The following is a 25,688-nucleotide window of genomic DNA, read 5'->3' on the forward strand; positions in this document are numbered from 1 at the left end:
AACTTAAGAAGGGGTTGGGATTTCCCTGGTGGTCCAGTGGTTAGGATTCCACTGCGGGGGTCCGAGTTCAATCCCTGGCCCGGGAACTAAGGTCCCCTCAACAAGCTGAAAAAAGAAAGTAGGAAAGGGTCTGGGAGACTTGGCATCATTCAGGAAGGCAGGACAGGCTTTTTGAGCAGCAGAGAAAGCTAGGCTGAGATTAGCAAGCATTACTATGGTTCACACTACCATAAGGTTTGCAAGCGATTCAAGGTATTTTAATCTTTAATTAGCAAAGTAAACTTTCCTATAAAAATGACCAGTCCACAGAAATGAATTGCAAGCCCATTAGTGTCACAAGCATGGTTTATTCTTGGGTAATTCCCTGACAGTCTAGTGGTTAAGACTCCAAGCTTTCACTGCCAAGGCCTGGGTTCAGTCCCTGGTCAGGGAACTAAGATCCTGAATGCCAGGCTGTGTGGCCAAAAAAGAAAAACAAGCATGGTTTATTCTTTTTTTTTAAACCTTTTTTATTTAAGCATGGTTTATCCTTAAGTGCACTTGTGTAAACTATCAGTCTCTAGGGGTATAGCTTTACGATATACAAGTTTCTAATGTAAAGATATGGTTGAGGATTTAATTATATGTTGTCTCTTTTTATTATCAGAATTAATTCTCCCAAGTAAATGATATTTTTCCCTCTTGTTTGTAAATGATGCAAATTGTGAAACTGATTGGGATCTCTTTTCAAGTCAGTTAATGGTTGAGGAAAAAAAAATAATCTGCATTCACACCCAGCTAAGGAAGCGAGTGTGGCAGCTATGTTTGTTTATTGGCTTCATTTCTGCCTGCATGTAGTTTGTCACTCTACCCTGGTTCCTCCTCGTCATGTATCATTTTGTTATATTTCACATATCCTAAAAGCCACTGTAAATCCTTTTTTGGAACAAAAGAGAACATATAATATTAAACATATAAAGACTTGAGATATTTAAACACCTTAATACTTGTAGTGGATATTAAATAAAAAGCACACCCAGTTACAAAGCCACTAGACCCAAAAAAGCCTTTTGAAAATCATACAACTTTCCATTTAATAATGAGTCGTAGTGTACAGAGCAGAAAGCCAAATTTGTAACAGCAGAGAATTACAGCAAAATGAGTTGAAAAATTAAGACTCAGCCATGTTTGCCTCAGTTCTTTTAGTATACGAGAATAGATACTTAGCACTATTATGCCAAAAGCTATTTGCCCTTCTTAATTTTGGAAGCTTTCTTCCCAACTCAATTATCAGTATCCAGTAGTGATTAAGCTGGACTCTGGAGCCAGAGTACCTGGTTTCAAATCCAGCCCACCACTCCAGCTGTGTAGCCTTTGGGCAACTTTCTTACCTGTTTCCTTACTTGAAAAATTGCGTTAACAGAACCTAACTCAAGATTTTGAAGACTTAATAAGTTTACACCAGGTAGGTGCTTACAATGGCGTCAATAACATTTTAAGTGCGCAAAAACTGGTAGCTATAACTACTGTGGCTTTATGTGTGGTTAAGACTCATGAGGCTCTTGGAGCCCACTGCCAAAACTGGATTCAAGTCAGTCAATGAGTAGCTGGATGCCAAAAACCCAAGCCAACATGTAGCTGAAGACCAGATAGGAGTCTTTCCATCGATCCACTAAAAAATACTTATGGAAGTTAAACCTGCAAGTCAAAAAAGCTCTTGGTTAATGGCAGTTTAATTAAACAAGACTAACTGGCTCCTACTAGAGCCCTAGTGAATTCGTTTATTAAACAAATATTTATTAAAGGCCTAATTTATCAAGCAATAAGTTTTAAACACCACAAAATCATTAAAAACCAACATACAATCACACTTTTTCACCTTATGGCTTCAAAGAATCACCGTCTAACAATAGGTCCTAGGCAGTACCAAAATAGCAAAAATTCTTTAAAGTGCTACACCTGCCAAAAATTTAATGGAAATCAAAAGTCAACCTCAAAATCTTAAAATAATGAAAACAGCATGACGACAGTAAACTTTGGAGTCCCATGAGCCGGACTCAGTCCCACAGGGAAGTATTTGGTGGAAGTGAAGAGTTACAACTGCTTAGTCCCACTGGATCCTTCGCTCTTCTTCAGGAAGAACATTCCAGTTTGGAGAGGCCACATCCCGAGCCAGCCAGTTGAAATCGTCAACGTCGTTCCAGTTATTTTTGTTCTTGTCTAAACCAGAGCCCTCGAAGTCCTTGTCGATGCCCGGGTAGCTCCAGGTGTAGGGGGCGAACTGGATCCCGGTGCAGTCCTCCATGATGGCCCTGCTGGTCACCTGCAAGAAGATGCGGGTGTCTTTTGTGGTGTGTACGCGGAGCTGCTGGCAGGCCACGGCCAGCACGCAGTCACTGCAGTCCTCCAGGAACACGGAGGTGGACACCGGGCCGCAGAGCAGCGTACAGCCTTGGGCCTTGGTCAGCCGCAGGGTGTTGGGATTGCCGTAGAGTTTGATCGTGCAGTTTCTCAGTTGGGTCAAAAGGACGTCCTGCTGGTGCAGCTCCTCAGCTCTCTTCTCCAAGACTTGGGACTGCAGATTGGAAAAGCCGCAGATCCAGCTGGAGTCGAAATCTCCCTCCTCCTTCAAGGGCGGCGGGGAGGTCAGGCTGCCTTCCGCCGCCGGGGCGTCGGGAGCCGAAGCTACTTGCGTGGCTGAAGCAGCATCCTTCTTGCGGGTCTTGAAAGCGAAACGCTTCTTAGGCTGAAGCTCCTGGCGCCGCTTGGCCAGGGCCGCCTGCAGCCGCGCCAGCACCTCTTGCGCTTGCCGCAAATCGTAGGCGGCCAGGAACAAAACCGAGTCGTTTATAAGTTTCTGAAGGCCCTGCAACCGAGCGGCCGCCTCTTCCAGCCGCTCGACGGACTCCCCGCTTTCCAGAAGCTCTTCCACGGCCGATCGCTCCCGAGCGAAGGCGGCGGCGAAAAAGTCGCTCTTCTCCTCTTCCACTTCCTGGTCCTGCCGCTTTTGCTTCCGCCTTTCTACCTCCAGTTGCCGCTCATGTTCTCGCTTCTGAAGCCGCTCGGGCACCAGGGTCCGCTCTCGCTGGGATCCCAAGTCCCCGTTCGCTAGGGCAGCGGCGGACAAACCACCAGTCTCCATCTTAACTTCAAGCTTCCTTTCTCCTGCCTTCCTTCCTCCGGGCGCGCCCTTTCGCGAGGCCTCCCACCAACGCGCCCTGTGATTGGCCGGGCATGCTGACGTCAGATCCCGGCCTTATTTTCTTCGCCCATTGGTTCCTCTGCACTGGAGGGGGCGGGGATGTGGGGCGGGGCCGACTGACAGAGGGGGTGGGGAGACAAAGGTCCTTGTGGATGGGTGGGGTGGGAGGCAGGCGGGGGAAGCTTTTTTTCTTCTTAAAGGGGCAGGACTTATATCCGGGATTGTGGGGTGAGTTGCAGCAGCGGCAGCTGCACATGTGGGTTTGTTTATAAGAACAAGGTTAGAAACTCGCAGGACTCCCCCTCCCCCCCAGCTCCTCCCTACTACCCCCTTACAGGCCGGAGATCCGCAACTGGTGGGGGGAATGTGTGCGTGTGGTGGGTGGGTGGGGGGGACAGGTAGTGGTGAGAAAGATGGAGGGGGGGTGAATATTACACCGCCCGGCCGGCGCGGGTGGAAGCGGCAGCTGGAACAGCTGGCTAGGGAGCCGCTTGCATGTCTCTTGGGTTTTTTTTTCTTTTTCCTTCCACCATCCCTTCCCCCAACCCATTCTTGCCGCCCCTAAACCCTCCTACCCACCCCCGCGCCGCTGCAGTTCCGCGTGGCCTGGGGCTCCTGGATTCCCTAAGGCAGTTACCCGGGCGGGAGAAGGCGAAGGGCACGTACGGGAGAGACTGAGGTCCTCACTGCAGCCGGGTCCAGGGGGCCCTGGAGGAGTCTAAAAACAGATTACTATTTGTTTTTTTTTTTTTTTGCCAATCGCTGCAGTCGAAGGGGTGGGGAGTGGGGGCGGGGGGAGGGTGAGACTCCACACCCCCTCCCTCTTCCTCCCACGCCCTAACCCCCCTGGGCCGTCACTCCCTGCACAGCTGGCCGCTGCTGACCGCGCGGGGTGCTGAAACCCCAGCCCCGGACTCCGCGGCAGTCTGTGGGGCCGTCGGTGGTTAGGAAAGTGATGGGGGAAATGTTACATTATTTTTAGAGGTGATGGGAGGGATTTATCACCGGAAGTAAATGAGCCTCCCCTAAAGTCGGGACCAGCCAGAGGTGTGAGTGGGCAGCCTGGACGGCGCAATCGCTGGCAAAACCCAGAACAGCGGGCTGGGCGAGAACCCGGGCGCGGCCGGCAGCCGGCGCGGGGCACCTCGCGTGCTCCGCTGAGCGCCGGGGCCTCTGACCCTGCCCGTCCTTACTGTCGCCGGTTCCACCCTTATCTCCACCCCCGGTTTCCAACCTCTGTCGGGGTAGTTAACTGCCCGAGAAACTGTCACTTGAAATGGTACTGATATACCTGCATTTTGATGCAGAAAAAAATGGGAGGAAATGAGAGGATTAAGATTCCTCTCCCACTTTTTCAATACCCACTCTCCTCCTTTCCTTCTCATTTAAAAGGAAAACCAAACATAAATTCCCGAGTTTCTCCGCTGAAAGTCAGCGCAGGTCACACTGTTCGGCAAATTCCACTCGGGGATGGAATTATAATTATTGTGTGTTTGTAGACATGCACCTGATCGAAATGACGTTGCTGAAAACATGTTGTGCTTGCGCTTGTAGTATATATGATAAATTTTAATTTGCTTTGTTTCATGGACAAGATAGATGGAGATTTTTGTGTGTGTGTGAAGTATGTTTTCAAGGCTGGTGAACGAAATATAACTGGTTATCTTGTCTTTGGGTCATATGGGGGAATGCAATTGCTGATTTATTTTGTGAAAAATTGATTTAACCAGGGAAGGTTTGAAGTGAAGTCGCTCAGTCGTTTCCGACTCTTTGCGACCCCATGGACTGTAGCCTACCAGGCTCCTTAGTCCACGGAATTTTCCAGACAAGAGTACTGGAGTGGGTTGCCATTTCCTTCTCCAGGGGATCTTCCCAACCGAGGGATCGAACCTGGGTCCCCCGCATTGCAGGCAGACGCTTTACCGTCTGAGCCATCCGGGAAGCCCCTAGGGAAGGTTTAGGGACGGTTTAGAGGAAGTTTATTTTGCTAGGGAGAAAAATCTGACCTGCCTCACCTAAGTATTTCAGCAATACAGTCTGTCCTGTCTCCAGTTAAAGAAGTTTGTAGCAAACAAGGTTTATTGGGCTTGGGTGTTGCAACAGGAGTGAGACAACGTTTTTAAATTAGCTACAGTGACCCTGGGGGTAGGGGATAGTGTTGTCTGTATCTGAAGTGGAATGGAAAGCCATTAAACCCTTCGAAGAACTTCACTTATGCCCAGTGAGCGGTTTGGGGATAGGGTCCAATAGATTTTGGAAGTTTCCAAGTATTTTAAGTTGGTTAGTTCAGACTTTAATGAGAAAGGGGCAGTAAAGGGCAAGAATGAATGGGTCACCCTGCAGACCCAGGGTGTGGGAAAGAAAGAAAGAAAGAAAGTGAAGTCGCTCAGTCTTGTCCTACTCTTTGCAACCCCACAGACTGTAGCCTACCAGGCTCCTCCATCCGTGGGATTTTCCAGCAAGAGTACTGCAGTGGGTTGCCATCAGTGTGTGGGAGGTGCCTTCAAAGACTAATGTGAGGCCCCAGTGGGAATGGACAGGGGTCAGAAGTCTGGTCATTGTGAAGCACTGGCTTGACTGTTCTTTTTTGTAATATATAATATATAATGTATTTATCATTTATTTTTGATTGCGCTGGGTCTTCGTTGCTGCACTCGGGCTTTCTCTAGTTGCCGTGGGAGCTACTCTTTGTTGCAGTGATTGGCTTCTGGTGGCTCCTGTTGTGGAGCATGGGCTGTGGGTGTGCCCAGGCTTCAGCAGTTGCAGCCCTCAGGCTCTAAAGCACAGGCTCAGTAGTTGTGGCACACGGGCTTGGTGCTCTGTGGTATGTGGGATCTTCCCAGACCAGGGAATGAACCTCTGTCCCAGGTGATTCTCAACCACTGTATCATGGAGGCGGTCCGGCTTGACAGTTCTTGACAGACCCCAGCACAGCTGCAAGCCAGGGAGGTACCGGTCAAGACATAGGTTTAAAGCTACATTTCAAAAGTAGGAAGGCATTGACAGGCTGTATATGTGTCTTCTTTATGACGTTTGAGGGCAGTTGATTCAGTGTGCATCCTTGAAAGGGCCCCAGCTCCTCAGAAGGACATGCCTGTTCTGATGGAAGGAAACAGGGTAATGCTTTACAGTGGAAATGTGGCAGAAGGCAAGCTGCCCATGAGTTCTGGATCCCGCCTTCAAGGATACTTTACAAAGCTTGTGAATCGAAGAACTGCTGTCCATTAGACGTCTTGGAAAGTGAAAGAATTGTAATGTGTTCCAGACTTTAAAAATTATTTAACAAAAATTTAGATGCTTTAATGGTTCTATTTGTTAGATACGTTTTTTAATTTTTTGAACATTTAAAAAGTAGAGAGGAGAGTGTTTACACGTACCTATCACCCAACTTCAGCAATTCACAACTGGCAGTCCTGTTTCTTCTAAAACCCTAGCCACTTTCCCACCCCACCTTACTCTGATTTTTTGTTGTTGTTATTCAGTTGCTAAGTCGTGTCTGATTCTCTGTGACCTCATGGACTGCAGCATGCCACACTCCTCTGTCCTCCGATATTTCCCAGGGTTTGCTCAAATCCACGTCTATTGAGATAGTGATGCTATCTAATCACTTCATCCTCTGTTATCTCTTTCTCCTTTTGCCTTCAGTCTTTCCCAGCATCAGGATCTTTTCCAGTGAGTCAGTTCTTCACATCAGGTGGAAAAAGTATTAGAGCTTCAGCTTTAGCAGTAGTCCTTCCAATGAATGTTCAGGGTTGATTTTCCTTTAGGATCAGTATTCAGGATTGATCTCCTTTCTGTCCAAGGGACTCTGAAGAGTCTTCTCCAGCACCACAGTTCAAAAGCATCAATTCTTTGGCTCTCTACCTTCTTTACGATCGAACTCTCACATCTGTACATGACCACTGGAAAAGCCACAGCTTTGACTATATGGACCTTTGTCAGCAAAGTGATGTCTCTGCTTTTTAATATGCTGCCTACGTTTGTCATAGCTCTCTTCCAAGGAGCAAGCATCTTTTAATTTCATGGCTGCAGTCACCATTTGCAGTGATTTTGCAGCCCAAGAAAATAAAATCTGTCACTGCTTCCACTTTTTCCCTTTCTATTTGCCATGAAGTGATAGGACTGGATGCCATGATCTTAGTTTTTTAATGTTGAGTTTCAAGCCAGCGTTTTCACTTTCCTCTTTCACCTTCATCAAGAGGCTTTTTAGTTCCTCTTCACTTTCTACCATTAGAGTGGCATCATCTGCATATCTAAGGTTGCTGATATTTCTCCTGGCAGTCTTGATTACAGCTTGTGATTCATCCAGCCAAGCATTCTCATGATGTACTGTGCATATAAATTAAATAAGCTGGGTGACAATATACAGCCTTGTCATATTCTTTTCCCAATTTTAAACCTATCAGTTGTTCCATTTCCGGTTCTAACTTGCTTATTTTAAAATGAATCCCAAACTTTATATTATTTAATATTTTACAATCCACGAATATTTCAATATGTCTCTCAAATAGATTAAGGCTGTCTTTTTAAAAACATAACTACAATACTATTTGTTGTTGTTTAGTCACTCAGTCGTGTTCAATTCTTTCCAACCTTATGGACTGTAGCCCACCAGGCTCCTCTGTCCTTTGGATTTTCCAGACAAGGATGCTGGAGTGGGTTGCCATTTCCTCCTCCAGGGGATCTTCCCAACCCAGGGATCGAACTTGCATCTCCTGCAAGTCTCCTGCAAGTCTCCTGCATTGCAGGCAGATTCTTTTACTGCTGAGCCACAGTCCAAAAAAGTGGCGACTGTTTTTCCATTACTATCTGAGTTTCAGGCTGTTAGGGGAACCACTGATCCAAACCAATATTCACATTTCTCTGATTATAATTTCCTTTTTAAAATTACTTTATGTGAATAAGGATCCAAACAAGTTCTATACAGTGAGCCTAGTTAATATGTCTCTTTAATCACTTTTAAATCCTTCCCCTCTCTCTCTCAAATGTTTTGTTGAGAAAAATGGTCATTTGTTTAATAGAGTTTCCCACAGGTTGAAGTTTCTGGTTGCATCTGCATACTATGTTTGTCATTTTAAATACTTGTTGTATTTATTTGATCTTTTAACATCCTTAAGAGAATATTTGTGTAGTGATAAGCCACAGAAAATCAGTAACTGAGGAATGAAAGCAGGTAACACAATAAAACCGTCTTTGGGTGTGGTCAGATAGCAAAGAATGAGGCCTTTTGTGTTCTCTGGTGTTTATCAGGAACCCTGTGCAGGCCATTCCTGGGCAAATAAACAAATCCAGGCTCTGTTTTCTACTAGCTGGATTCCAGAAGTAGGTGTCACCTATTCATCTTTCAGCAAATATTGAATGTGTAGTGGATTAAAAGGATTCACTACAAGTTCTGCGTGTCAGGTATGAAATATATAGCCAATTTTCCAGTCTGGGTGGCTGACTTCTGACACAAAGCCAGTGAGGGGTGTCAGCCGTGCAGGCACGTGCTATTCTGGAAAAGGTTCCACCTTGGTCTGGGAAGCAGAATGGGAGCAGCTTCTGCCTTCCTCCTCTGCCCCTGGCTTTCTTCACCTCCTCAGCTCCCGTCACTTTCTAGGATGTCCCTTCCTCATTGTACCCCTAAGACCTAGCACAGGGGCTGCTGCTGCTTATGGATCCACGCCCAGCACTGAGCCAGGGAGGTTCTCTGGCTGCCAAGTGCGTCAAGATAGGCAGAGTCCCTTTCCTCCTTGAGGAGGCCTAATCTGGGGCAGATAATTACACAAATGTAAAATCGTAACAGTGACAATTGACAACTGCTAGGAAGGACAGAGGAACAGTGGGTGCCCCTCATGGGAGGTTTGACCTTGTTGGGAGGTCAGCGAAGTCTTCCGGAGCAGGCAGGGTTGAGCTCTGGCTGGAAGGAGGAACAGGAATGAACATGGAGTCAGTGAACCCTGGAAGGTGTCCTCTAGGTATGTGGACTCAGGGGTCACTGGTCACTTTGTGGAGAGCTGTGTCCAGGAGGGCTGGGGGCAGGAGGCCGCAGGGGTTAGGTGAGAGGGAGAGGCGGGAGCAGATGCCGAATCCATATAACTCTTTGGAGAAGTTTGTGAGGAGGAAGGAGGGAATAAATAGGCAGTGCAGGGAGGCCAATGAGGTATTTCTGATTTTTACAGGAAAAAAGAAGACATAACCTAAGGGCCCTGAAATGACTGGAGGAGATGGGACACAAAACACCGGTGTGAGGATTAGCCGTGGATAAAGGGAAGGACAGCTTTCTCTATGGCAGTGCTATTGTATTAACTTTTTATTGTGAAAGTTTTCAAACATATGCAAACCTTTTGCTCCCAACTCATAGTAACAGATGCATAATTGAAACACAAGCTTTAAGAAACAGCAAATACTCTTGGGATATACAGTAGATGCTATTTTCTATTCTTTTTATTGTATTTTAAAATGTTGGCCAAGACCTGCTAATCAAACAGCAGTTTTAAGTTGATGTGTCAGTGGGAGAGGGTGCTGCTGCTGCTGCTGCTAAGTCACTTCAGTTGTGTCTGACTCTGTGCGACCCCATAGACGGCAGCCCACCAGGCTCCGCCGTCCCTGGGATTCTCCAGGCAAGAATACTGGCTGCTAAGTCACCTCAGTCGTGTCTGACTCTGTGTGACCTCATAGACAGCAGCCCACCAGGCTCCCCCATCCCTGGGATTCTCCAGGCGAGAACACTGGAGTGGGTTGCCATTTCCTTCTCCAATGCATGAAAGTGAAGTCGCTCAGTCGTGTCCGACTCTTAGCGACCCCATGGACTGCAGCCTACCAGGCTCCTCCACCCGTGGGATTTTCCAGGCAGGAGTACTGGAGTGGGGTGCCATTGCCTTCTCCAGGGAGAGGGTGCAGTTGTAGGTAAACTTGCATGTTTGATGAGTCTGACGGTGTCTGTGCTGTCTGTGAGTGGGCAGCGGGGTCCTCTGCTGGGTGTGAAAGGAAAGAGGCACGAGGCATCTGAAAAGTAGGGGGAACGTTTGGATGCCTTGTGGGAAGAGAGAGAGTGTGTTGTCCAGAGAGGCAGGGCTGGTGGTGTGGATAGTCAGCAAATACTTGAGAATGAAGGAGCAACCTTCCAGGGGGCCATCTAGGCCAGACACTGACTCAGGGGATGGAGCACGGCTAGGGGCAGGGTAGAGGAGAGAGGCTGGCATGGAGAGCCTGAGCCTCAGAAGGCAGGAATTCCTGTGGCGGGGCTTCACTAGAAAGGTCTGGAAGCTTGACTCCTGTGGCCCCTCCTGCATTCCCTCCAAAATCTTCAGAAACTTATGTCAGTCTTCGAAGACCCACACTACCTGTCAGCAGATGACCTTAACCTACTCTTCTCGGGGGCTTCCTGATAGCTCAGCTGGTAAAGAATCCGCCTACAATGCAGGAGACTCCGGTTTGATTCCTGGGTCTGAAGTTCCCCTGGAGAAGGGATAGGCTACCCACTCTAGTATTCTTGGGCTTCCCTGGTGGCTCAGACAATAAAGTATCTGCCCACAATGCTGGAGACCTGGGTTGGGAAGATCCCCTGGAAAAGGGCATGGCCACCTACTCTAGTCTTCTTGCCTGGAGAGTCCCAGGGACAGAAAGGCCCCCAGAGAAGAATCTCACCTCACCTCCCTCTTATAACCTCTCTGTGAAGATCCACCCCTTTGCCTCTTCCCCTTCTTCAAGGCCAACACCTCCACCTGATCTGCGTCCCTCCCATTTCCTGGAACCTTGAGCCACCCCCATCCTCTCTTCAGGATCTTTAATGCTTCTTCTTTGGTTTCTCTTCTGAACAAGCAAGTTCTCTCCACTTAAAACAGTTTTCTTTTTGAGTGGAGGGAACTTGCTTGTTCTTTTTTCCCTCTTTTGTCAGTAGACTTTTTAAAATATATATATTCTTAAAATATTTATAAGTAAATTTTTAAAAATTTATTTATTTACTTACTAGGCTGCCTCAGGTCTTAATGGCATTGTTTGGGCTCTTTGTTGTGGAGTGTAGGTACAGGCTTAGTTGCCTTGCAGCATGTGGGGTCTTGGCTCCCCAACCAGGGATCGAACCTGTATCCCCTGCATTGGAAGGCAGATTCTTAACCACTGGACCACCAGGGAAGTCCCTATTAATAGACTTTTTATTTTATTCAACTTTTTAAAATAAATTTTGTGGGAGAGGTAATTGGGTTTATTTTTTTCCTGGCTTTCTTGAGATATATTGTGTGAGTTTAGGGGACTCATTGTGATGATTTGACTTGTGTGTGTGTGTGTGTTTATATTTGTATTTGTTGTTGTTGTTCAGTTGTTAAGTCATGTCCAACTCTTTGCAACCCCAGGGACTGCAGCATGCCAGGCTCCCCTGTCCTTCACTCTCCTTGAGTTAGCTCAAATTCATGTCCACTCAGTCGGTGATGCCATCCAACCATATCATCCTCTTTCGCCCCTTCTCTTGCCCTCAATCTCTCCCAGCATCAAAGTGTTTTCCAGTGAGTCAGCTCTTCGCATCAGATAGCCAGAGTATTGGATCTTCAGCTTCAGCATCAGACTTTCATGATGGAAGGATCAGTCCTTCTTTTACTATATATATGACTGAGCCACTGTGGACGCGTGGATTGTTAACTGTGGGGCTTCCCTGGTGGCTCAGTAGTAAAAAAAACCCGCTTGCCAATGCCAGGGACTTGGCCTAGCGGGCTACAGTCCACAGATCGAAAAACAGTCTGACCTGACTTAGGGACTCAACTACAACATTGTTAACTGTAGTCAACATGCTGTATGTTACATTTCTAGAACTTACTCATCTTGTAACTGAAAGTTGGTAACTTTCTGTTTATTTCTGGCTGCATTGGGTCTTCATTTCTGTGCTTTCTCTAGTTGCAGGGAACTGGGGCTACTCATTCTTTCGGTGCATGGGCTTCTCATTGTGGTGGCTTCTCTTATTGAAGAACACAGGCTCTAGGTGCACAGGCTCTGTAGTTGTAGCCCACCGGCTTAGTTGCCCCATAGCTGGGGAATCTTTCCAGACCAGGGATCCAACCTGTGTCTCCTGCATCAGCAGGCGGACTCCTATCCACTTTACCACCAGGGAAGTGCCTGGAAGTTTGTATCTTTTGACCACCTTTGTCCATCTCCCATCCCACCCCTGGCAGCTGCCAATCTAGTCTCTGTTTCTCTGGGTTCAACTGTAACGGCAGACTTTTTTTTAAGAACAGTCATCTACGTTTGCTGTGTTCAGATTCTCAATCTTATTCCCTCCTTAATCCCTTATCACCTGATTTCTGCCTCTGCTACTTCAGTGGGAAATCCCCATTCCCTCCTAATGTTCAAGTCCGTTGTTCTTTGTAGCTCTCAGCACTGGATAACCAGTCTCAGCACTGGATAACCCCTTCTCAGAGTACAGCTCCCTGGTTCTGTGTGTTCTCTCTCCATCCCTGATCACTGTTCTTCATCTTCTTTACCAGCTTCTCTCCACCTGTCCCCTAAGTATCCACGGGGCCAGATTTCTGTCTTGGTACCAGTTTCTAGTTCCTCTCACCTCCGCTGGTGAGCTCCCCTCCTCCTCCCAGGGCACCGAGTCCTGTCCTTATGCTGGCTCCTCCTGCTTCTCTCCTGAGCCCAAACTTGGACTTCCAACACTTTTCTTGATATTTCTATGTCTCCATATTTCTGCTGTCCAAAATACCTATTTTAAGATGGCTTCAAAGGAAGTCCTTATTGTCCCAGTGATGTCCTTTTTCTTCGGTACATAGTTTCAGTTTATTTCTGTGTAGGAAACGAACCCAAAACTTACTGGTTTGAAATAGCAGTAACTTATTTCTCACAATTCTGTGGGCTGAACTGGGTCTGGAGCCTCCAAGTCAGCCTCTCTCATATGTCTGCAGCCTTACTGCACCTCGTCCCCTCCACCCAGCCTGTCTCCTGCTTCAGTCTCCTTCCTAACATTGCTATTGGTTTCCAGCTTTGCATGGTGGCTGGCTTCCCAAGGGCCAAAAGTAGGTGCCACCAGGTCTCTTCAGGCTTGAGCCGGAATTGGTACAGTGTCACTTCATTTGATCAAAGCACATCACAAAGCTGCCCAGATTCAAGACAAGGAGAAACAGACTCCACCTTTTGATGGGTGGAGCACAGGTCTTCCGAGGAGCGGGGGGAATTGTTGGCAGATCGTAACTCTTAGCAGATAATATGGCACATTGTATATAAATAATTTTGTGAACTCTCATATGGCGTGTACTTGTGCCAGTCAGTGGCTGAGCATGTACACCTATTACTCCTTTCAGCCTTCGCAACATCCCTGTGATAGAGGTACTACTTGTTACCCGCATTGAGCAGGTGAAGGAATGAGGTGAAGGTGACTTCCTTAGGACGGAGAGCGAGTAAGAGGTGACGCTAAGACTTGAATCGAGGTGGGACTTCCCTGGCGGTCCAGAGGTTGGGGCTTTGCCTTCCAGTGCCAGGGGTGTGGATTCCATCCCTGGTCAGGGAGCTATGGTCCCACATGCCTCTTGGCCAAGAAACCAAAACATAAAACAGAAGCAATATTGTAACAAATTCAGTAAAGACTTTTAAAAAATGGTCCATATCAAACCAAACCAAAAAAAAAAAAAATCGAGAAAAAAAGACTTGAATGGAGGCCATCAGGTTCTTTTCATACCCCTGTCTGGTTATGATACTGCATCTGGTCACAATCGTCACACCACAGTTGTAGTCTTCTGAACAGGAAATCAGTCATCCACAGAGCCTCATTCCTCCTTACGGGGCCACCAAGCCTCCAAACACTCTCGATTCCCTCCCTCTCTCTCTGGGTCTTTTGTCTCAGCCAGCCCCCTATCTTCAGGCCTGAGCCCCCTCCTCGTCTTCTTCCGGGTGGGCTATTGCTCTAGATCCCCATCTGGTCCCTGACCACTGGGCCTCCCTGACCTCCCCCGCTGCTCCGTGCCTCAGCCACTCACTGCCCTAAAATTCAAGTTGTTTGTGTTACTTTACCTAAAGTTTGCCCTGGCTCTCAGTTGTCTGATGCTGTTCAGAGTCTTTGGTGAGGACGCCTGGCCCCTCACGACCTGTCCCCAGCATGCCTCTCCCGCTCATCTCCCACCATTGCTATCACCCCAGTCATACCATCCTCTGCCGTTACACCCACACTTGTGCTCCTTCACTTCCACTTATTCCTGCCACACTTATTAAATCAGCCCTGACTCTGTGCTAGGCACTTCCCGGGGATGGAGGTGCTATACTGATGAACACACAGACAGGTCACCCTCAGAGCTTACAGAGGACCTGTGGGATGCAGACGATCACCAGGTGGGGGATAGATGCTATACTGGGAGAAATCTAGGCGCTGAGCTCACAGAGGATCACCTGCCCCAGAACAGGGGCATCGAGGGAGGGAGTGTCTGTTAGGAAGTCTAAGCTGGATCTTAAAGAATGAGTGTCATCAGACCAGGTGAAGGGAGAAAGCAGAATTGCTCAGGTACTGTTCTGGGTGCAGGAAATACTGCAGTGAATGAGACAGAAAGACCCTGGCCTCAAGCCAGGATAGCTCCAGGGCCTCTGATGGCAGAGACTGGGCTTCCCCGGGGAACCTGTCAGATGTGTTGGACTAGTGCAGTGTTCTCAGCTGTGGCTGCACACTAATATCACAAGGGGAGCTTTAGAATCCCCGAATGCTCGGGGTCTTCCCCTGAGTAATTCAGTCACAGTGTCTGGGAGTGGGACTGTGATATTGGGGTTTTTTTTAAAGCTCCCCAGGTGGTGGTGCTGGGCAACCAGGCTCATAAGCCACAGCTTATGAGGAACTGAAGATCAGAGATGAGGTTAGGAAGGTGAGCAGAGGCCAGACCGCCAAGGGTCTTGTAAATCCTGTTAGGGGGCTTGTCTTAATCAGGAAGGCACTAGGATCTAGTGAAGGACTTAAGCAGGATGATGACAGTATCAGGTGGTTCCCGCCAACCTGTGGCTACCCTCCCCCGGCCCTCGCCTTAGAGATTCAGTCTAGATGCTCTGCGCTGAGTGAATTCAATGGAGCAAAAGTAAAGTGGTGTCCATTTGGAGGCTGCTGCAGGAGCCAAGGAGAAATGGTGGTGCTGGGCTGCCGTGAAGGGAGTGAGGATAGAGAAGGAAGGGGAGATGTCTGAGAGACTTAGAAGGGGACTAGACAGGACTCAGGGATTCACTGGAGGTAAGGGCTAGAGGAGGGCAAGGAGTTGTGGAAGGTCCCGGCGTGGGGAGCTGGGTCTGTAATGGGCTTGGTGCCGGGACGAACGGGTTTGGAGAGAGAGCTGATGGGTCCACATGGGACCTGCTTCCTGCTCCCTTGTTCCACTGCCTGCAGTCTTGTGCCTTTTCTTCTCTGTGTGACAGGGCACCTGTCTCCCACAGAGCTGTTTTACACATCTCCTCTTCCAGGAAGCCTACCTGGATCCTCCCCTCCTTTGGCTCTGGGTGAGTGTCCAGGTGTAAAGTCAGTATCCTGCCTGTATTTTTAGGTATCCACTCTATAGCTTGGGCTCCTTCAAGGAGGGATGTGTTTTATTCTGTGCCTAACACAACACCTGATACATGTTAATAAAGGCTTGTTAAATTGAATAAGGATGGATGGAGAGTTGGGCCAGAAGCAAAGCTTTTCCTAGGAGTGTGAATGGAAGTGGGTCGGGGGCTTGCTGTTCTCATTCCTAGGGTAAAGAATAGAAGGAGTCCGGAGGCAGAGAAGAAGATGTTTGCTAAGCTGATCAGGAAAGAGACCTAGTTAAAGAGGTACCAACCTGCTGACTCTAAAATAGAGTGTTATATTTAGTAAGCTATCTGAATTGTCTTTTTTTTCTTATCAAGGTATAGTACTGTATAATATATAGATTTCAGGTGTACAACGTATTGATTTGCAGTTTTTAAAGATTATATTCCATATATAGTTATTATAAAACATTGGTTGTATTTTCTGGGATGTATAAGATATCCTTGTAGTTTATTTATTTTATACATGGTAGTTCATGCCCCTTAACCTCCTACCGTGTCTTGCCCCTCCCTACCCCCTTCGCCCCATTGGTAACTACTAGTTTGTTCTCTAGATGTGTGAGTCTGTTCTGTTATATTCCCCAGTTTATTTTTTTAGATTTCATATATAAGTGATGCCATGCACTATTTGTCTTTCTCTGTCTGACTTACTTCACTAAGCATAATACCCTCCAAGTTCTTTCATGTTGTTGAAAATAGCAAAATTTTATTCTTTTTTATGGCTGAGTAGTATTTCATTGTATGTGCACGTACCCACGTGTGTACGTGTGTTTATCACATCTTCTTATCCATTAGTCTGTTGACGGACGCTTAGATTACTTCCACATCTTGGTTATTATAAATAATGCTGTTATAAACATCATTTGAGCGCACGTATCTTATAAATTAATGATCTCTTTTTTTCAGACGTATCCCTAGGAGTAGTATTGCTGGGTCATATAGTAGTTGCAGTTTTAGTCTTTTGAGGCACCTCTATTCTGTTTTCCATGGCGACTGCACCAATTTACATTCCTTCCAAAGGTTTGAGTTTTTTAACGTAGTTTCAAATTTCTCTCATGTCAAAAGTCACATAAATCTCTTAAAGCCTTTCTGCATTCATTCTGTTTTTGATGTTTCTTCCTGCCAGGGAGGTGTGATTGTGGCAATAAGTAGATCTGAGTTTAAATTCTGATTACTTGCTATGTGACATTGGGCATGATACTTAATTTCTCTGAACTCAGTTTCCTCCAACTGAAAGGTTGAGATAAAGAGGAAGATATATTTCTCCTGGAATGGTTGTGATGTTAAAGTAGAGGGTGGGAAAGCACCAAGTATTGGGCTAGGCCTGTGGTGGCTCCTCAACAATTGTTCCCTTCTGCCTTCCAGTCACCAGCACTTGGTCCCTTTGCACTTTTCAGCACTCAGGGTCAAGGGTAGAGCCAGAATTTGTTGTGTGTACTAAGATTTTCTCATAAAGGACCCTGTAATGATTCTCCTAGGGACAGGTGTCTGGCCTGTCTGCAATTCTGGGGGATATACGGGTAGAATTTACATGTAAATAGAACTTCCCTAGTGGCTCAGATGGTAAAGAATCTGCCTGCAGTGCAGGTGACCTGAGTTCAATCCCTGGGTTGGGAAGATCCCCAGGAGAAGCAAATGGCAACCCACTCCAGTATTCTTGCCTGGGAAATCCCGTGGACAGAGGAACTTGGCAGTTCATGGAGTTGCAAAAGGTCAGACACGACTGAGTGACTAACCCTTTCACTTTTCACTTTACATGTAAGTAGTTGCTGCAAAAGAAAACCAAAGAATTCTACAAAGTCAGAGCTGGGCAAGTCCTGAGGGATCCTCAAATTCTAGGACAAAAACTGGCTTATATAGTAAAAGGGAAAAATGAGGCTATGTAATTTTTTTTTAAGTGATGATTCATTCAGTTTATAGAATTGTGAGATCATTTGCTTTTTTTTTTCAGTTTCTTTTATGAAAGCCTTTTTTATCTGTGAAATCTTCAGTTTTGAGAACCACTGATCTAATCTTACTTCACTTTACAGATAAGGGAACAGGCGATGTAACATTAATGGAACGTGAAGTATTTTCACAACCTCTAAGATCTTATTTGACTGCAGGCGCCATGAGGGCTGTAGTTGTGTCTCCTGTTTTTTTTTTTTACACCCCATAGTCTCTGCACATGGGCAGATCATGCCTGGCGTGGAAAGCTCACTGTAATTATCTGTTGGAGGAATAATTGACATACTCAGCCCAGACACTCCAGAATCCTAGTTTGTAATGATATTTATTGTTACTAATGGAACCAGTAAACTCCTTGTGGGATCCTCTGTCCTCTGTCACCCAGCAGGGCAGGTGTTCAGTGAATGAGCTCCCAGGTCACACAGAGTTCAGGCACGTCCAGGAAAAGATAACCCAAGAACCCGAAGGACAGCAGGAGCCTTCCCTCGTATTATCTCATTTAATCTTCACAGTCACCTTGCCGGGAGGGTAATAATTTCAAGCAGCACAACTTCAAAATTCTTTACAAGATACAGCCAGATTTTATTTTTAAAATCTATTTATTTGTTTTTGGCTGGGCTGGGCTTCCTTGCTGTGCACAGGCTCTCTCTGGGTGTGGTCAGCAGGCGCTACTCCTTGTTGGGTACATGGCTTATTGTGGTGGCTTCTCTTGTTGCAGAGCACAGGCGGGTTCAGCAGTTGTGGCGCCCGGGCTCAGTTGCTCTTGAGCATGTGGGATCTTCCCAGACCAAGGATCCAACCTGTGTCCCCTGTATCGGCAGGCAGATTCCTCTTCACTGTACCACCAGGGAAGTCCCAGAAGATACAGCCAAATTTTAATTCCCAAACAGATGTGCATTTTTAAACACTGCACATGGAAGGTGGGTGGGTGAGGTCAATACCTTTTCAACCTCCATTTTTTTCTTCTTCAGTATAAGGGGAATAATGATCCACAATGTTTTGAGATGGGTTTTTGTAGAAATGCTCATTTGCTGAGATAAAATGCTTTTAAAATGTCCTGGCAGTTGAAAGTTAAAAGAAGCAAAAATATTATTCCTCTTCAACTTTTCTGCCTAGAAGTTGAAAGTTTCTCTCCTTTAGATAGAATTTTATTATTTTCTACAAAGCACCACTTTTCTGTGAAATATCATATGCTTTCAAATTGCAAGTTCCAACATAATAAGGTCATGAAATCTGTTTAGTGGATAGAGGTCTGCATTAAAAAAAAGACGAAATAAAATGGAAAATGTCACAGTGCAATGTATTGCATAAGTAGGCTTATAGTATACATATATATTTTACATATACATATGTGTTACTTGCAGGATAAAATGTATTTCTTTTTAGAGTTTATGGTCAAAAAAGTTTGGAAAAAAGGGTTTGGTGATGATGCTTTGCACATTATGGTTCTGAGATGTGCTCACTGACATGGATAAAGGGATGTCATGTGTCATTAGGATGTGGCAGCAGTCCGGAAATGTGGCTGCACAGTCGGAATCCTTTTGTGCTGCAGATATTTCCTCCTCCTTCATTTCTCAGGATAATGCATGTTTGCTTACAAAATATGAAAGATGCCAACTTGGACATGGAAACAATGGCACCTACTGTTCAGGACCATGGGTGTGTGATGGGAGCTACCAGATAAGGCACGTGTGTTTGACAAGTGTGAGTTCTGCTCTCCAGGAGGGATCCAGTGGTCCCTAACCTGTGGTGATTTGAAATTTGTTGTTACCGTTGTTCAGTCGATAAATCGTGCCTGACTTTGCGACCCCCTGAAATGCAGCACAGCAGTCTTCCTTGTCCTTCACTGTCTCCTGGAGTTTGCCCAAACTCATGTCCATTGAGTCAGTGATGCCTGATGCCATCCAACCATCTCATCCTCCCTGGTCCCCTTCTCCTTTTGCCCTCAATCTTTCCCAGCATCAGAGTCTTTTCCAGTGAATCAGTTCTTCACATAATGTGGCCAAAATATTAGAGTTTCAGCTTCAGCATTGGTTCTTCCAGTGGACATTCAGGGTTAATTTCCTTTAGGATTGACTGGTTTGATCTCCTTACAGTCCAAGGGACTCTCAAGAGTCTTCTCCAACATCACAGTTCAAAAGCATCAATTCTTTAGCGCTCAGCCTTCTTTATGGTCCAACTTTCACGTCCATACATGACTACTGGAAAAACCATAGCTTTGACTATATGGACCTTTGTCAGCAAATGCAGCAGCAGCAGCAGCTCTTTAATAGAAGAAGGCAATGGCAACCCACTCCAGTACTCTTGCCTGGAAAATCCCATGGACAGAGGAGCCTGGTAGACTGCAGTCCATGGGGTCTTGAAGAGTCCGACGCGACTGAGCGACTTCCCTTTCACTTTTCACTTTCATGCATTGGAGAAGGAAATGGCAACCCACTCCAGTGTTCTTGCCTGGAGAATCCCAGGGATAGCGGAGCCTGGTGGGCTGCCATCTGTGCGGTTGCACAGAGTCGGACACGACTGAAGCGACTTAGTAGTAGTAGTAGTAGTAGTAGTAGTAGTAGCTCTTTAATATGCTGTCTGTGTTTGTCATAGCTTTTCTTCCAAGGAGCATCTTTTAATTTCATGGCTGCAATCACTGTCCACAGTGATTTTGGAGCCCAAGAAAATAAAATCTGTCACTGTTTCCACTTTTCCCCTTCTATTTGCCATGAAGTGATGGGACTGGATGCCATGATCTTAGTTTTGTGAATGTTGAGTTTTATGCCAGCTTTTTCACTCTCCTCTTTCACTTTCATCAAGAGGCTCTTTAGTTCCTCTTCACTTTCTGCAATAAGGGTGGTGTCATCTGCACATCTGAGGTTATTGATATTTCTCCCGGCAATCTTGACTGCAGCTTGTGCTTTATCCAGCCTGGTATTTTGCATGATATACTCTGCATATAAGTTAAGTTAAGCAGGGTAACAATGTACAGCCTCGATGTACTCCTTTCCCAATTAATTTGCTGAGGCACTGATCTGAGCACATCCCAAGCCTGTGGGTGGAGAGAGACAGTGATTTAGCTTCTGAGGGAGCCACGCCTCCTACCCTCCCTCTGCATTCTACGGAGCTTGTGAGGTTTTCTAATCTTTGTCGTTTTTTTTTTTTTTTTTTTTGGCGGGGTGGGGCCAGGGGGGATGGACTATAATTGCTTTACAATGTTGTGTTAGTTTCTCTGTACAGTGAAGTGAATCAGCTATAGTACACATATATCCCTTCCCTTTTGGACCTCCCTTCCACCCTACCCCCCATCCCACCCCTTTAGGTCATCACAGAACCCTGAGCTGAGCTTCCTGTGCTTTACAGCATGCATGCATGCTCAGTCCTGTCCAACTCTGTGACCCCATGGACTGTAGCCCGCCAAGCTCCTCTGTCCATGGGATTTTCCAGGCAGGAATACTGGAGCAGGTTGCCATTTCTTACTCCAGGGGATCTCCTCAGCCCAGGGATCGAACCAGAGGCTCCTGCTTTGGCAGGTAGTTTCTTTACCCCTGAGCCACTAGGGAAGCCCTGTTCTTTGTCTTGTCATTGTTCAGTTGCTGAGTGGTGTCCAACTGTTTGCAGCCCTATGGACTATAGCACACCAGGCTTCCCTGTTCTCCACTATCTTTGTCTTAAGAGCACAATTCTCTTAAAATAATAAAAAGTTGGTTTTTGTGTGAAGAATGACCACAAAGTGAGAGGTGAAGTTTGAGTAAAACTCTGGATTGTGAAGATAAGCCAAGAAAGATGACCTCTTGACAAAGTTGCGATTTTCCCAGAAAACAAAAGTCACCGTGAGAGTTCCCAGGTTCTGCAGGTTGGTGATTCCTGGTGCTCTGTGTATGCAGCTCTAAAGACTGTCAGGAGCAGGGCTACCCTGGTGGCTCAGACAGTGAAGAATCTGCCCGCAATGAGGGAGATGGTCAAGGCTCTGTGCAATATGCTTGGATGCCTTGTTAGAACCTGTAGGGAAGCCTTGATTTGAGGCAACATTCATTTAGCATATAACCTCTGGAAGATAGAAATTTAGAGGGTAGAAATCTTCACTTCTGTTTAAAAAGAGGAGAAAACATGCTCTTTTTTTTTTTTTTTGTCTTTTACTGGTTAATTCCAGATACTTTTTGACCCATTGCATTAGGAATGACTGTGTTATGTTCTCTGCTATGATCTTTGGATCTTTAGGACAGACCTGCCCATCTCAGGTCTGCCCAGAGCTGAGTCCTTCCCACAACTCTGGGAGGGAGAGGGAGAGCTGGGGACAGGAGACGGATTATCAGTGGACAAATCAGGACCAAATTCTGGATGGATGGATTCAAATCCTTCCTTTGCAGGTAGCTGCTGACTCTTTTGAAAGGACACTGAAGTCACTGGTGGGTTGAGCCATGTGCCCTTATTCTAAACCATATAAACTAGGTAACTGGAGGGTCACCCCCATCCCCATTCTCCAGAAGTTGTTATCCTAAAGCTTGCATTAGGATAACAATCTAATATGCATAGGATAACCTAATCCTATGCATTCCATAAGGTACCTGTGAGTCATAATTGCAACTGCAGAAAGAGGGAGAAAGAGAAGAAAGGAAAGTGGCATGTTAGTTTATCAGGATATGAGAAATCACACCTCGATTTTTATTTAAAAGAAAAAAAAGTTAGGCTGAGATTCATTCATTCATTGCTGCATGATGGACGTCACCAGGAGTCTGACTGCTTTTTCAGCTCTGCACCTGCAGAGGCTAGGTGGACACCTCTCCTGACCATCATCAGATCCAGGGGAAACTTGTTCCTGCCACCTGACTGACTGTCATTGATTTGGTGGCCATTTGTTGAGTGCCTGCTACCTCCAACATCAGCCAGGTGCCTGGATACAGAAAACATGCAATGAATGCTAAAGTGTTTATGCAAGATGCTTTTTTCGGCCTTGAGACGAAGGGAAGAGAAAAATGAACAAAGCCTAGTCTCCTTGAGGCTCACGATCCAGAGATAGACAAGAAGACAATTAATTATAAGTCAGGTCAACCCCAGTGTGGGTTATAAAGGAGAGAGAGGAATTCCATGGAAGTACAAAGAGAAGAGAGAGGAGGGCAGAGAGAGGAGTGGACTGAGAGAAAGTGGGCGGAGCAGGTGCCCAGAGGAAAGCGCGCCAGCAAGGGCAGAACTGGCACCGAGCAGGGCAGACACCAGTTGCACTTGAGGAGCTTGGGGTAACGCCAGGCAGCAAGAAGGAGTCAGGAGAAGTGTCGAGGTGTGTGGTAGAAGATGGGGCTGGAGCCTGCAGTTATTCCCAAGGCACCAGGAACCATCAGAGGTTTTGAGCAGGGAGCAAGGCATCGGGTGCTTTGTGTTTTAGGAAGAGAAGTTGAAGAGGATGGATTGAGGCAGGATGAGTGCCATGGGGAGGCTCCTGCAGTGGGTCACTGGATGAATGACAGGGCTTGGCCGAGGGCAGTGGAAATGAAATGGAGGTTACGCCGGAATGATTTGTACTCGAAAGCCAATCTGTGAATTTATAATGGGCATGAACCTACCCAACCACTTGAATGATTAGGTCAGCTGGCCAGAACACAGCTTTTTAAATTGAAGTACATTAATAATCAAAGGATTATTCGGTGAAAGTGGAGTTAAGGGAAAAGGAGTTTAATGGTCTGAACAGACCTTCCACTCGATCTATCGCTGTCTTTGCATAGCGGTAGTTACACAGCTGAAGTCTCTGGTGAGTTGTTACTCTTCTCTGGAAAGACCCTTGGCCCGCAGGAGGAACTGCTCCCCTGGCCAGAACTGGAGAGAGGCCGTATTCGAGGATCTTTTGGTTTCAAGAAAAGGAACTCACTCATCAATGAGCAAGTAAAATGGGAAATAATTATAAGGAAGGGGAATCTTCCACCCCAAATACTAGAAAGGGGCCAGACTTTCTGGGGCTTAGAAAATCCCAGGTCCTTTCTCCTTCCCACTTCCTTCCCTCTACATCCACTGAGAATCTGCTTTCTTCTGGACACATTGGCCTTTCTGTTCCCATTCACTTGCATGGACCCCATTATAACTGCCCCCAAATGGTGGTCTTGACCCCTAGTCAGACTTACAGTCCGCTCCTCACACCTGACCCAGTTTCTGTGTCTCAAGTACTAAAACTTGAAGAGAGGATCCCATTGTTCCAGCTTGGATCAGGGACCTTTCCCTTACCTAGTCAGGCCGAAAATGTGACATGATAGATTCTTAGAGGAAAAAAAAAATGGTAGTCAACCCTGGATAACTCTAGTGTACTGGCATTATTGTTCAGCTCTGTTCACTGATTCAGTATACTGGTTGTCTTTTGCTGTATAACAGAGTACTCCAAAACCTAGCACCTTAAATAATAAGTGTTTATTATATTATATACCCAGTTCTGTGAGTCCAGAATCCAGGGACAGCTTACCTGGGTGTTTCTGCCTCAGAGTCTCTCATGAGGTCGTCGTCACTATTCCGTGAGGCTGTCACCATTTGAAAGGCGGGCTGGGGGCTGACCTGCTTCCGTGACAGGAAGAAAGCCTCCTTGCCTCACTGGCTGCTGGCTGGTGACCTCAGTTCCTTGGCATGTGGGTGTCTCCATAGGCTAGGTATCCTTAGGACGTGGCAGCTGGCTTCCCCAAGAGCGACTGTTCCAGAAGGAGCACCTAAGATGGAAGCCGCAGCCTTTTATAACCTAATCTCAGAAGTGATGATCACTAGCGCCCTGTTCTGTTGGTCACACAGACCAACCCTGGTACAATGTGGGCGGGGGATACACAGAGGTGGGGATACCAGGAAATGAGGCTCCTTGGGAATCACCTTGAAGACCCGTTACCATATTCAGTCAGCAGACAGTGATTTCGTGCCTACATGTGCGCCAGGTGCTAGAAACGGAGAGCTTGTCACACAGAGTTTCGTCCCTGAGGAGCTCAGTGTCTGGTGGGGGACACCTTATAAGAACACCATCATGTGTCCCCGAGCCACCACACTTAGCCTCATGAGATTCACGTCTTTTCACAGCAGTCTCTTATTTAACTGTCCTCAAGTAGATCCCTTGTTTGCCCAGATGGAGTTTTGGTTTGCTTTTTTTAAGTCACAGCCACAGTAAGAAATACATTTTATGTCACAAACCAGTACATACATAGACACATTTATATTGGAAACAAATTTCACAGAAGAGTTTACACCCTCACTGCCTGCAATATATTCAAATATTTCCTATTCTAGGCAATTTCATTTTTTGCAAAAGTTGGTCACAATCTCATGGATTTCATAGCCTGTCGCGTTGTGACCTGCCGAGTGGAAAGCAGTAGTCTAAAGAAGTCCAAACTCTCTGCCACTCACAACAAAGCCCCTCACCATCTACCTGTCTGCAGCTCCCCCCCTCATTCATAGTTAACAATGACACCCTGCATAAGGCTCCTCTACCTGGAGCTCTCTCCTCTCCTTCCCCACATGGTTTGGAGAACTCTTATTCATCCTTTAAAACCCAGCTTTAAAGTGAGACTCCTCTTCTTGTTCCATCCTCTGGCCCCCAGAGCATTTCCTGGACACTTGGTCCCTCCTCCACTCCCAGCCTGTCCTAGGGCCAGCTACTCCAAGCCCACCCTGTGTTTTCACTGAATCTCTCTCAGTACGTTTAGGACATTGAGCAAATTAGCATCACACAAATGACGGTGCTGCAAATGAGCGGTGTGCAGAGTTGGGGGTGTTGCAGGCAGGTTTCCTGTCGATGGAGCCACGTGCTGCAGAAAAAGGATCCCTCCCCCACAGCCGGCCGTGTCCCCGCTCATCCATCACAGGTATAATTCGTACCGGAACTGGCTGCCTGGGTTCATTACTGTGGTTCATTTTAGCTGATCTGGTTTCTTTTTCTTTCTCCTTACTTTTTTCTTGTGCTTGTGTCGATGGGGACAGCCTAGTGAGAGAGGGAGCTTTAGGCAGCAAGATAGAAAGGCCTCTATATCTGCACCCGCCCTGCAGGAGGGGGGTTTCCTTTCTGAAGTGGTACGGAAGGAGGGTTTTGAGGTTTTTGAATATTTGCTTCTGAGTATCTTAA

At 46.5% G+C, this 25,688-nt stretch overlaps 2 protein-coding genes and 1 long non-coding RNA gene across 3 annotated transcripts in view; 1 reads left to right on the top strand and 2 right to left on the bottom strand.

Annotated features, from left to right (window-relative positions):
- Nucleotides 1–1,044: 1,044 nt before the first annotated feature.
- On the bottom strand, nt 1,045–3,901 carry TBCC (tubulin folding cofactor C). Its single transcript, XM_086371703.1, has one exon. The coding sequence runs from the start codon at nt 3,119–3,121 to the stop codon at nt 2,084–2,086; it is 1,038 nt and encodes a 345-aa protein (XP_086227829.1). The 5' UTR covers nt 3,122–3,901; the 3' UTR covers nt 1,045–2,083.
- BICRAL (BICRA like chromatin remodeling complex associated protein) overlaps nt 3,349–25,688 on the top strand; it is a 105,699-nt gene continuing 83,359 nt past the window's right edge. Inside the window, exon 1 of the mRNA XM_086371695.1 lies at nt 3,349–3,409. The gene's annotated coding sequence lies outside the window, so the exon portion shown is untranslated. The remainder of the gene's footprint in view (nt 3,410–25,688) is intronic.
- On the bottom strand, nt 18,191–24,294 carry LOC147346811 (uncharacterized). Its single transcript, XR_015153200.1, has 2 exons — nt 24,057–24,294; nt 18,191–20,663 (listed from the first exon to the last, which is right to left on the bottom strand). It is a non-coding gene; the product is annotated as an uncharacterized LOC147346811 (long non-coding RNA).

Source organism: Bos grunniens, chromosome 23, assembly GCF_055505025.1.
Source record: "Bos grunniens cultivar Pamir isolate PY7600 chromosome 23, Bosgru_T2T1.0, whole genome shotgun sequence".
Classification (NCBI taxonomy): domain Eukaryota; kingdom Metazoa; phylum Chordata; class Mammalia; order Artiodactyla; family Bovidae; genus Bos; species Bos grunniens.